Source organism: Myotis lucifugus, unplaced genomic scaffold, assembly GCF_000147115.1.
Source record: "Myotis lucifugus unplaced genomic scaffold, Myoluc2.0 scaffold_8, whole genome shotgun sequence".
In the NCBI taxonomy this organism is placed as follows: Eukaryota; Metazoa; Chordata; class Mammalia; order Chiroptera; family Vespertilionidae; genus Myotis; species Myotis lucifugus.
In genome coordinates this window covers 13,285,387-13,297,928 of record NW_005871056.1, presented here as the reverse complement: position 1 = coordinate 13,297,928, position 12,542 = coordinate 13,285,387, and the positions used below count along the sequence as shown (strand labels likewise).

At 38.2% G+C, this 12,542-nt stretch overlaps 1 protein-coding gene across 6 annotated transcripts in view; it reads left to right on the top strand.

Annotated features, from left to right (window-relative positions):
* PPARG (peroxisome proliferator activated receptor gamma) overlaps positions 1-12,542 on the top strand; it is a 106,096-nt gene that overhangs the window by 77,587 nt on the left and 15,967 nt on the right. For 5 of the 6 annotated variants that reach the window (XM_014451314.2, XM_023749650.1, XM_006083827.2 and 2 more), the window contains 2 exons: positions 1,308-1,507; positions 11,658-12,108. In XM_014451314.2, coding sequence (XP_014306800.1) covers positions 1,308-1,507; positions 11,658-12,108 — 651 coding nt within the window. The remainder of the gene's footprint in view (positions 1-1,307; positions 1,508-11,657; positions 12,109-12,542) is intronic. The other variant, XM_023749652.1, reaches the window with a different exon arrangement.

Below are 12,542 nucleotides of genomic sequence, written 5' to 3'. Positions count from 1 at the left end.
ATAAATAAGATCTGGGGATGGAATATACAGCATGGTGACTGTAGTTAATAATTCTGTATTGTATACTAGAAAGCTGCTAAGACAGATTTTAAAGGGTTCTCATCACAAGAAAAAAAATGTGTGGAACTATGCATGGTGCTGGATATTAACTAGACTTATTGTGGTGATCATTTCACAATATATATAAACACTGAATCTTTATGCTGTACAACTAAAACTACTATATTGTTATATGTCAATTATAATCTCAATTTTTAAAAAGAATTTTAAAGCTTTAAATAAAACAGCATGTGTAAGCACCTAGAATGAGGTGTGATAACTGGTAATGATATTTTGCAGATAGTATTGGTGAGGAGGAAGAAAAATATATTTGAGTTGAAAGAGAGATTTTTCCCCCAACCTAAGACTTATCAACCTCTTTTAACTGTTCCTCTTTGCCTTTCTTTCTTCAGTTTTTTTCTTTTTTCACTCTTCTCACCCCACAAGAAGCCAACTATTAAGGAAATTGTCTTTTTGACAAGCATCATTAAATGGTAATTCTGGAGAGTCAGGGGGATAATTATGGCTTCTCTCCACTGAATATAAAAGTACTCTCTTGCCTAATAACAAGGAAGAAAGCACCATCCATTTTTATTTGTAACAAGGACAAAACAGATAGTACAGACTCCATGTGAACAAAACCTGTGTCTGTACAACTTTGAATTCTGCACAATTCCTTCCTTTCATTTGTGAAACATATTGACCTTTTAGCACCTTACTTATGTAAAGTGCTGGGGATATAAAGATGAAAAAGACATTGCCCCTGGCCTTCAGGATCTTGTTCCAGAGTGGGAACAATATGTAAAATAAATAATTAAAGTACAGTGTGGAATTGCTATCATTGAAGTATGTACTAAGAGCTGTTGGCGTACAGGGGAAGGAATAATAAACTCTGCTTGAAGAAATCAGAGGAAGCCTCACAAAGAAAGTGACATTTGAACTGAGTCTTGAAAGGATGAGTAAGAGCTGGCTCTCAATTATTTGTCAGCAAATATACTTTCCTTTCTTTGCTGAACCCTTAGATTCTGTCACCTTCCTGGCAAGGTCATGCATTACTTTTTAAATGAACAATTTAATTTTTACTGATAGCCTGTGCTATTGCTGTGAAATAAAATCATGAGTAAAGTTGTAGATAGAAACCAAGACTTGAGATTGCTGGAGGGGAGGAGGGGCTTTTACTCTGTGGGCACTACGGCTGTGGGAGAACAGTGTGCATGAAGAGCAGCAGTATTTCAATGATTCGTTCTGTCATTTCTCTTCCTCTATAGCCATCAGGTTTGGGCGGATGCCACAGGCCGAGAAGGAGAAGCTGTTGGCGGAGATCTCCAGTGATATCGACCAGCTGAACCCAGAGTCTGCTGACCTCCGGGCCCTGGCAAAACATTTGTATGACTCATACATAAAGTCCTTCCCGCTGACCAAAGCAAAGGCGAGGGCCATCTTGACAGGAAAGACAACAGATAAATCAGTTAGTTCTCTTCTACCCTCTTGATTTGGGGTGGCTGGGTTTATTGTTGTTGTTGTTGTTGTTTCCTTTGAGGAAATGATTAACCATGTTACACACATACATGCAGTACTGTTCATCTGTTGGCTGTTACATATTGTAGGCTGAGTATTAAGCACAGGAAAGGAAATGTCTTCAGATAGGGTAAGTAAACATTATTTTGAAAAGGGAAAAAGTCCTTCAAATTCTCCTACTAAATTCTTTGAGAAAGTATAAAAATATGCGAGTCAGCTTAACTTTAATGTATGAACTCAAGCCCCAATTCACCCCACCACCCTCTTTCAGGATCCAACTACATTCACACAGGCCTGCTTTCCGGACCTAGCTTTTGAAAAAGTATTCAGTCTCATTATTTTACCTTTTAGGAGGCCCATTAGAGTTACCTCTTATGAAGTTCCACATTGGGCAGAAAAAGACATGCCAGATATTATATTACCTTTCTTTCCTTGTAGCACTCTATTAATAATTCCTGGATAACTAGAAGCTTTTTGCTTTTATTATGTGTATGAATTGTATCTCCTGTGAGGCTCTGAGCTGCCTGGGCTACGCCAGTGGAGAATCTAGTGAATTCTCAAACATCTGCAAGCTCATTGATTACCACTGTTTAGAAAACCCAGAATGGATTAGAATTGTTATTGAGTCAATTTTTCCAAAAAGCAGAACTCTTCCCTGATAGGAAGCTGAGAAAGCACAACATGGAATCATATTAAAACAAAATATAACTATAACTGGCCCTAGCCACTTTGGGTCAGCAGATAGAGAGTTGGCCTGTGGACTGATGGGTCCCGAGTTCAATTCCTGTCAAGGGCACATACCTCGGTTGCAGGCTTGATCCCCCGGCTCTGGTCAGGGCACATGCAGGAGGCAACCAATCGATGTGTCTCTCTCACAACAATGTTTCTGTCTGTCTCTCCCCTCCCTTCCACTTTCTCTAAAAACCAATAGTAAAATACCCTTGGGTGAGGACTAACAAAATATATATATCACTGTACCTGAATTCTAGTCCCAATTCTGCCATCAGCATACAGATCTGTACCTCAGTTTACACAGGCAGGTCTAACTTTGATTGTAATGTCTGCAGCATGTTCTTAAAGTAGTAAGCCACAGAACACATTTAGAAGATACCATCCCAGCCCTTGATAGCCCTTTTATGCTATTGTTTATTTTCAAATAAACATCTCCAAGAGAGGTATGCAATTATTTGACATATATGGGTAACTTTTTCCCTACACAGTTATATTTTTGGGAAAATTTGATTACCCTTTAATGTATTTTTATAATGATCTCAAGGTGTTTTTCTTTTCCTTTTAGCTAAACCATAAGAGAGAATTAGCTAACAGAAAAAGAAAACTCCTATGGGATATTGCTATATAAAGAGCCAAATCTGAGAAGGACAATGAGCTTTCTGACTGCAAGAACGGTCATTGATACCTTAGCAGTATTATACCTGTTTCTAGTCCTTTACAGTTTCAAAAAGTCTTTTTTTTAAGATTCTTTATTGATTGAGAGAGAGAGAGAGAGAGAGAGAGAGAAACATCGATGTGAGAATGATACATCAATCCACTGCCTCCTGCAGGGGATCAAGCCTGCAACATGAGCATGTACCTGGATCGGAAATTGAACCAGCAACCTTCCTGTGCATGGGAAGATGCCCAACCAACTGAGCTATACCCATCAGGGCTCAAAAAAAACTTACACATTCATATGTTCAAGACACATGACTATTTTATGGCTCCTATTATTACCCTCTTTTAAAAATGGGGAAATTGATGGTTAAACATTTTGCCCTGAGATTACACAGCATGTGGAAGAACCAGGACTATAATGCAGGCCTTCTGACTATTACTTCAGTACATTCTGAGCATGACATCCCTCATGGAAGCTGGTCTTTCCTATTGGCTAGCAATGAGCGGCTGACACTAGGAAAGTTTTACCTTGGGAAAACATTCTGAGCTATGACTTGTTTTTATCAATTTTTAGAACAGCAAGAATTTTCCACTCTGTTCTGTTATCCTAGTATATTCACAGTCAGGAAATTTTCCTTGTGCTGTATTGTTCTTCTGAATTATAGTGATTAGGACTGTCTTCTGCAGACTTTACAGACTGTAAGTCATAATAAAGCTAAGTTTATGTATTCATTAAATGAAAAAATTGGGGCCTAACAAGTCAAAAGCAAATGAAGACCTCTACAAAGCTGATTTGTCTATGGAAAATAAATTGTTCATTTAAAGGGAGAGAAATAAAAGGAAAGTTAGATTGATGTGGCTAAAGAGGGTTAACAATTTAAGGCAGATTACAACAGTTTGATGAGAGCATAGGATAGGGACATGGAGGCTGGGAGCCCCAGAACTGGGAAAGGAGTGACAACAGGGAAAGAGCCCTGAAACAGTTTACTCCACCATTTTGCCTCAAGCCATTTAGTTTCCAGGAACTGCTTTCTCACCTTTTCTTTATCTCTCTGTCCAGACTTGCAATCCATGCTAGAAAGCCTGGACGTACCCGGAAGCTAGGAGGAAGGCAGTTGAAGAAAGTTTCCCCCAGTAGTCAAGAATTTAGTTACTCTAACAGTGGCCAACATATTCTCCTCTGTGTTACTGAGGGGCACAGAGCCCAGTCCACTGTAACTCACTTTAAAACCTCGTACCAATTGACTCTTTGGCTCCAAATCTTTGAGTTAAAAAATAAGATAACTGCCAGCTTTTTATGAGATAAGTAGGTATTAAGCTATTTTAAGGGAAAGAGCTTCAAAATGCTTGATTATAGGCTTTTCAAGTTCAGAGGTCAAATGTTTGTCATTTTTCCCCCTATAGTAACTGTGACTGTGCTTTGCCCATAACATTTACTCAGGATGTATTTGCTTAATTAAAAACTATTGCCTATGTCCTTTGAAATTCTGGACTTTCAACAGAGGGCCTCTAACTAGCCTAATATTTGCTCACCAAACTGGACATCATTAAATGATCTGGATAGAGGCAGAATTGCCTCTTAGGGTCTGGAGAAACTGGGCCAAATTAAAATAATCCATTCCCTGATTACACAAAACTGAAATAGAATTGTTTGGCTCTCTCTTTTCTCCTTATCTTGCAAAATCAAATTAAACACTGGTGGAAAGAAATAGTTCAGAGAGGAATATGGGAGAGGGAAAAAAATCCAAAATGTGATTTCCAATGTGACTAGAGATTTGTTTTTTATCTTACATGGTCATGTTATTCATTTGATAGCATCTTTCTCAGGGGTGTTATGTTATCTCTTGGCCAAGACTTACGAAAGTTAAGATTTGAATTGATTGGAAACGTTTTGCAGAAGTATGGACTCTTGAGAGAGTGGAGGTTGTGAAAAAGTGTCTATGGCGGGTGCAGTTTGGGTCTCATTATACACCCTGCTTGAACTGATGTCACTAGTGTTGGTTAGGCCAAGTCTGGGATGGGCTGCTCAGTATACTGGATAACTAGTTACCAAGAACCTTTGGAAAAGGAAATGGCTTTATTGAAGAGGCCATTCTTTAAATTTATCTTACTGCTCAATTTAACCTTTGCTTACGCTGTCATTTATGGAAGGCCTGCTAATCTTTCCTCTCAGGCCCAGCACCAGCATTTGCCTGCAGGCTTCTCCCTTGCCAACTTAACTTCCTTCTGCTATATCTTATTCTCTGCTGCTATTTGCACCTTTCAAAACAGATAAATGGACAGATAAATTCAATGTTCTTGCTCCCCTCTTATCTTTTTAACTTTGACACCATATCTTTGGGATATTTTGTACCTTTCATTTCATGCTTAAAAAAATAATGCCTGGGAATTTTAGGCTCAGTACTAGGAAGAGATGGAATATGGAATCACTAAACATGGATCACAGGAGAATTTTAGGAGCAATGAGCCTTTGAGCCTCCCTCAAATAGGAATGGCACTGACTCTCCCACAGGCTGTTTTCTCTTCAGTGGCTTGTTCCAGCCAAGGCCCTTCTTTAAGAGAGCCTACTGAACCCTGTAACTATAATATGCTAGAACTGGGGTGCTTTGTTTCCTGAAGGCACTTTGAGAACTGAATGGACTTTGGAAGTTCCCAGTGTTTGACCATTACCCTGATGTGATGATCACAATGGGTGCATCATTGTCACATGATCTCGTTTGTTGATGAAAATAAACAGAGAATGGTTTTCAAGAACTATTTTCAATGCCATGGTTTGTCATAAAACAATAAATATAAAAACCTTTGGTGTGCCTGCCAACTTTTCACTCCATATCTGAGGATGGTGAGGCCCTGGCTGCACTCTCTCTGCAAGGAAGGATAAAACTTGTTATTTGTACTGTATTGGACTTTGCGTCCCAAGTCATCACATTGCTTATGATAGCTACATGTGAAGTCATTGTTTTTGTAATTACAAGAGCAAAACAGTGCCATTGTGAAAAGGGTTTATCTAAATAGTATATGTAATATGAAACTACTAATGAATAAAACCAATATAGAAATGTAAACTTTTGTGAAAATAGTCTGTACCCTTTATATTTTCTCATTCTAAAGTTTACAATGTCCATCACATCTAATAACTCAAACTATTGGACAGATATCTATACTTTTAAATCCTACACTTACAGCTGAACAAAGTGTGGTCTCTTTCCCCTTTATCTGTGGAAAAGCTTGAGTGAGCCAGAACTTGGTCTCCTGAGGAGGAAGATAACAGACAAATCCTCAGAGAAAAGAGACCATGGAAGCCCAGTATAAATAAAGAGCAGAATAGTCATGCTGTTTCCTTTCAATGGCTACTAAAGAACTGTGCTCCTGGGATCATTAATTCATATATTAATATTAATAAAATACATTCCTTTATTGCCAGGACTGTCAGAAACAGCTAAAAATACGACACAGCCAAACCAATAGTATTCTTTCAGACAATAAATAAAAAAGATAATATTCTATGTAATTAAGAAGAAAAGTACTTGGATGATATTTTTCCTTTTGCATGATTAGATTCAGTTGGCCAATACCCCTGTTTGCCAGCTGAGGAACATTTTAGCTGGCAATCGATGGTTTTTAAAGAGCTGTGATTATCTGCTAGTTCATTAGAGTGTAGATAATTCTTCCTATTATATTTTCATTTGTCTTAAATCTCTAAAGCATGCAGGAAAATGGAATTACATTTTAAAACTTTCAAACTTCACTTCAATCACATACAGCACTTAACTAGCACCTCTAGGATATAACAGTTCAAAGGCACTACCTCCAAGATCCTAGCATATAAGAGCTTCAGTTTCAAAGTCACAGTTCTGCCCTGGCCAGTGTGGCTCAGTTGGTTGAGCATCTCCTGTGTATCAAAAGGTCCCCAGTTCGATTCCTGGTCAGGGCACATGCCCAAGTTGCAGGTTTGATCCCCAGGAAGCAGCCAACCGATGTTTCTCTCTCTCCCTCTCCTTTCCACTCTGTCCAAAAAATCAATAAAAACATTTAAAATATAAAAAAATAAGTCACAGTTCTTCTCAGGATAGTCATTTTATTTCAAAAAGAAAAAAGTAGGAAGTTATGTAGAAAGCTATAGAAAGAGGAAAGAACTAAACATGAATTAGGAGATCTAGTTCTCATTCAGGTTTGCTGTAAATAGCTATTTGTGGAACACTTCTTGGCTTTAGTTTATTCATAGCTAATCAGAGCATGATGATGTAGGTTATTTCTGAATACCTCTTTAGTTCTGTAAATCCCATGGTTCTCGACAAGAGGAAAATAGGAACAGCATGGGCAGAAACCAGGAAGAAGTTGAGAAAACCCAACCAAAGCATTTTGGGTTAACATTCACCCACTGTAGCTAATCAAGAAGAACCAAATGTGTCTAAAGGAATGAAAGTCAGTCAGAAGTATAAAGAGAAAGAAGGAAATAAAATGAAGAAGATGGACCCTAAGAATTCAATTTTCTTTCTTGAGCCTTTGCTCTAATTTGTCAAAAAAAACTAAGAATATCGCCCTAACCGGTTTGGCTCAGTGGATAGAGCGTCGGCCTGCGGACTGAAAGGTCCCAGGTTCGATTCCGGTCAAGGGCATGTACCTTGGTTGTGGGCACATTCCCAGTAGGGGGTGTGCAGGAGGCAGCTGATCGAGGCTTCTCTCTCATCAATGTTTCTAACTCTCTATCCCTCTCCCTTCCTCTCTGTAAAAAAATCAATAAAACATATTTTTTAAAAAAACAAAAACTAAGAATATCAGGAGAACCCCACCAGAGGAGGCACACATTTTTCCAGGCCATTTTTAACTCTTACGTGGTTACCAAAGTGATTGTTTGTGAGAGGGTAGGGTTGTCTACTACACTAATTTCAATCTCCCAAAAGGAAGAAATCACTGGAATACTCTCTGCTTTATTAGTTGACGTTTTTGTTTACCTCCTTTAGCTTGCTATTTTATTATTCAAGGAGCTGGAAATTTAGACCATTCAAGGAGCTGGAAATTTAGACCATTACTGCCATAAATGTATAATCCCTTTCATAATTCATATATTAAAAGGCAAATGTTATTGGACAACTAAGGAACACTATTGTCCTATCCCTCAGTTATTAGCCAACTTTCTCCAGGACCTATGTGTTTCACATAGTAGGCATGCAATAGATCTATAACTAAATTTAATGATCTATATAAAAGAGTACCCTTAATCCCATCCTGGCTTTGATATGTGCAGCCATTTTTGAAAATCAAATTTACAAAAATAAAGTAGATTTGATGTCTCATTTCAAAGAAAACTTTTCTGTAATTTCTCCTTGCAGAAACCATTTTTCTCTGGAAAAGCATGTGTTCAAGTACAATTTTCTTCATTTCATTCTCACCTTTTTCTGGTCTGTCCAGTATAGAAGGAGTACAAGTGTCATAGTGGCCAGAGGTAGATTCACCAGGAAGCTAATGAAGCTTGCACAGAGCCCCTTTGAATGCACTGGGAAGACCAATTTTATTCTTATAATTTGTATTATTGAACCAGGAATTGTTGTAACTGTACCCAACAACTGTGTACATTTTAGGCCTCACAAAACCTGATCTATCCCTGATAATATCCTAGATGTAATTAAGTGTTCTTTCCTGTTAAGGAGAGATGCTTATGTAGCCACTTGATAGAATGGCTGATAAGTACATTGTTAGCCCTAAACTAGAAGTATAAAATCATTAAGACCAAATTCAAAGATGATATGGTTCCTCTTATAATGGCAGGTTCCTCAGATGATGCTGTACAAGCTAATAGAACATATAAGGCTTCCCTTTACAAAATATACAAAAACATGTAATATTTTACCAGAGGTGTAATATTAAATTAATGATTCAAGAGAAATTCCACAGACCTAATTTCACCTGCAGTTTTAAGAGGTTAGCTTGAAGGATAAGGAGGTCCCATTGTGAAATGTGCAGGTTAATTGTTTGCAACCTAAGAATTGATTTGGTGGCAAAGAAAGGCAGATCGTGTCTAATGATCACTTACAGTTTGACAGATCTATTATGAAGGCTGAAAGAATCTAAGATGCAGACTTTAAAAATACAATGAAAACAGCATAATCAGATATGACTGGGGAAAAACAAAAAAATCCACCTGGTATTCATTTGCATGTCAATACCTAGAATTTTCTGCCAGTTCATCACTTTTTTCAAAATGCTGAAGGGATTTAAAAAAAAAAAAAAAGGAATGGTTTGGCATAATGGTGGGGCCTGCTGATTCCTTTCTCTGTCCTTGAGTGTTTACTGCCAGGAAATCCTGACCAACATCGATTGCCAAGGGGTTAAAGTCACATTGTTGTTAAATTGGGAGAGAAAATTAGCAGGATTTTGTGCCCTATGCTCAACTATCACAGAGTTTCAAAAACAGGAACCTGGGGCTTTATATGAGGGGACAGGGGAAGTGAAGGGGAAGAGTCACAGGGTGATTTATCAGGGCATAGTTCCAGATAAATTGCTTACATGGAGGTAGAAGAATTTTAGGCATATATCCTGTGCCAAGAAACCAAACTGTTGAGCAGAAGCTCATCCAAAAGTGGAAATGGGTAGTTCTGGGTACAGTCCTTCCATATGTGAAGAGGTGATGATTTTATAGTCATGTAATTTGTACTCATGCATGTGCGGGTAGACTTTTCAGGTATCCATACCATGAGATTCTCAGGGCAAAAGAAAGCTAGTATTTCATCAACATAAACTTTAATAAGCTGCAAAACTCCTGGAGGACAGAAACCACATTTTCTCTAGGTTCTATAAAAGCAAGTTTTTCTCATGATTAGAATCTGACATTCTGGGGAAACTCTGCACATTTTAACTGATGTGACTTACTATCCTCTCCACCCTTTTTTTCTCTCCCATTAATAATATCAATCCTGAAGTGGGGGGTGGGAGCACAAAATACCCCAAAACATAGTAAGCACTGTTGGCTCCTGATTTACTTGAAGAATTAGTTAGAGCCATCAGGCAAACTTACTCTTGGGTCCTCAGAGCTGTCCTCCTTTTCAGTTGCTAAACAATACAAGTGCATTTTTTTGTTTAAAAAAATAAAAAAGAATTTCTGGAATAACTCCAGTGAATGGTGCTAAAATAAAATGCAAGTTTGGAAATTTACTCAGCATCTAAGAGCCCTTAGTGTTAGTGTTATTTTCTTCAGTGTAGAACAGACTTAATAGTTTGGTGAAAATCATAGACTGGTGGAGATTAATAGTTAGAATCTTCAAACCAGCGGGTCTTGAAGCTGGCTACAGCTGTCACTCATTGCACCACTTCCTCTTGCCAGTCAGGAGAGAATTCTCAGCATCTCTGCTAAAAAGAAACTTTATTTTTAGCATGTCAGTGTACAGGCACGTGTGCATGTACAATTCACACATATCCACTCACCACGTGCACACACACACACACACACACACACACACTGCTTCTGAGAAATGCAACTAGAATATCCTCAAGAGAAGAGATGGCAACCTCCAATTTAATGCACTCCCCTCAACTGAGAAATTTGAGGCCTAAGAAAGATAAATTACTTTCCTAAAGTCACATAGTTAAGCACAGAACAAAAGTTAGAACCCAAGTATCCTCAACTCTTATTCCAGTGCTTCCTTGTATACACTAATTTGAAGAGGCTTGGGGGTTTAAGCCCTTATATAGTTCAGTATATGTATATAAAGTGCTGCCCCTTCTCAACCAGAGTAGCCTTGAGAGTTTTCATAATGACCACAAACCTTTGGTTAGTTCTATAAAAGAAAATGAAAGAGATCATTTCATGACTAACCCACCCTGCTTTTTAAAGCAGCCTATTGCAAACCTGTTTCATTCAGAACTCTTTTTATTTTGCCACTTTTTGCAACACCTAACCACAGGCCTTATACATCTGCTCTTACTGAAACAGATTGCTTCCAGAGCATTAAGAAAAGAAATAGACATTTTCTTGGCTCCATATTTCTAATCTGCTTCAGATTGATTTTTTTTTTGGGGGGGGGGTTTAAGGATATTTTACATGTATACTGAGATCTCGCATCCTGAGATCTCAGTAGATTTCATCTGAAACTGCAATATTACTTTATGTTCAAGGTTGCTGAAATGATTTTTTAGAAAGGAAGGGAGAGGGAGAGAAAGAAACATCAATGATGAGAGAGAATCGTTGTTTGGCTGCCTCCTGCTCCCTACCCCTAACCCCATCTGCCACCCACTGGGATCGAGCCTGCAACCCAGACATATGCCCTGACCGGAAATCGAACTGACCTCCTGGCTTGTAGGTCAACACTCAACCACTGAGCCACACCGGCTAGGCTGCTGAAAGGATTTTTTATTGAAAAAAAGGATAAAATACATATTTCATTGAAAGCCAAGATAAACAATGGATTTTATCATTTTTAAAATCAATAACAAACACTCCTCAAACAACAGAAATTAGAACTATTAGCTAGTCATGTAAAGGTTTGTAGGATAAGTTGAAGGAACAGAAGAATAAAATTGATTAAATAGCTTTGGTCCTAGAAGACAATTAGGAGGAATAATCAGGAGATAACAGTACTTTGTCATTATTAAATGTTGTTGACTTTAAAGACTTCAGTTTTTGAAGCAAATGTGTATAAAGAAACTGGGATGCTGTTCACTGTGAATTAGAAGTCTCCAACTAAACCACTTTTTCTCTTTTTTATTTGCAGCCATTTGTTATCTATGACATGAATTCCTTAATGATGGGAGAAGATAAAATTAAGTTCAAACACATCACCCCCTTGCAGGAGCAGAGCAAAGAGGTGGCCATCCGCATATTTCAGGGCTGTCAGTTCCGCTCAGTGGAAGCTGTGCAAGAGATCACAGAATATGCCAAAAGTATTCCTGGTTTTGTAAACCTTGACTTGAATGACCAAGTAACTCTCCTAAAATACGGCGTCCATGAGATCATTTACACAATGCTGGCTTCCTTGATGAATAAAGATGGGGTTCTCATATCGGAGGGCCAAGGATTCATGACAAGGGAGTTTCTAAAGAGCTTGAGAAAGCCCTTTGGTGACTTTATGGAGCCCAAGTTTGAGTTTGCTGTGAAGTTCAATGCACTGGAATTAGATGACAGCGATTTGGCAATATTTATAGCCGTCATTATTCTCAGTGGAGGTAAGATTCATCTTTGATCGTCCATAAAAGTGGGTGGGATGGTGGTGGAATGGCTGAATTTTTTTTTTTTTACTTTTACTTTCCTAGTGCTAGTGAATGTTCCTTTTCTCTCTGTACTCACTGCACTTTTCATACAGAAAATGCCAATGGCATAATGCCGTGAAAGTGTCACCACGCATGTAAAATACCAAGAAAGGATATCATAGATTTGCTGTTTGAAGGCTGAGGCTAACCCAGGCTCTTTTCTTTTAATCCTCATGTAATTTTTTCCTAATCAAATTCAAGCATGGAAGACAAATGCCCTCTTCTCCTTTTCCTTTCTCCTTATTTTCTTTTTTTTCTTGTCTTTTCCCTCTCCTTTCCAGAAGGCCAATCTAATATTTATGTCATTTAAGTAATGACATGTTTAACTGTGCTTGAGATGATGCTCACTT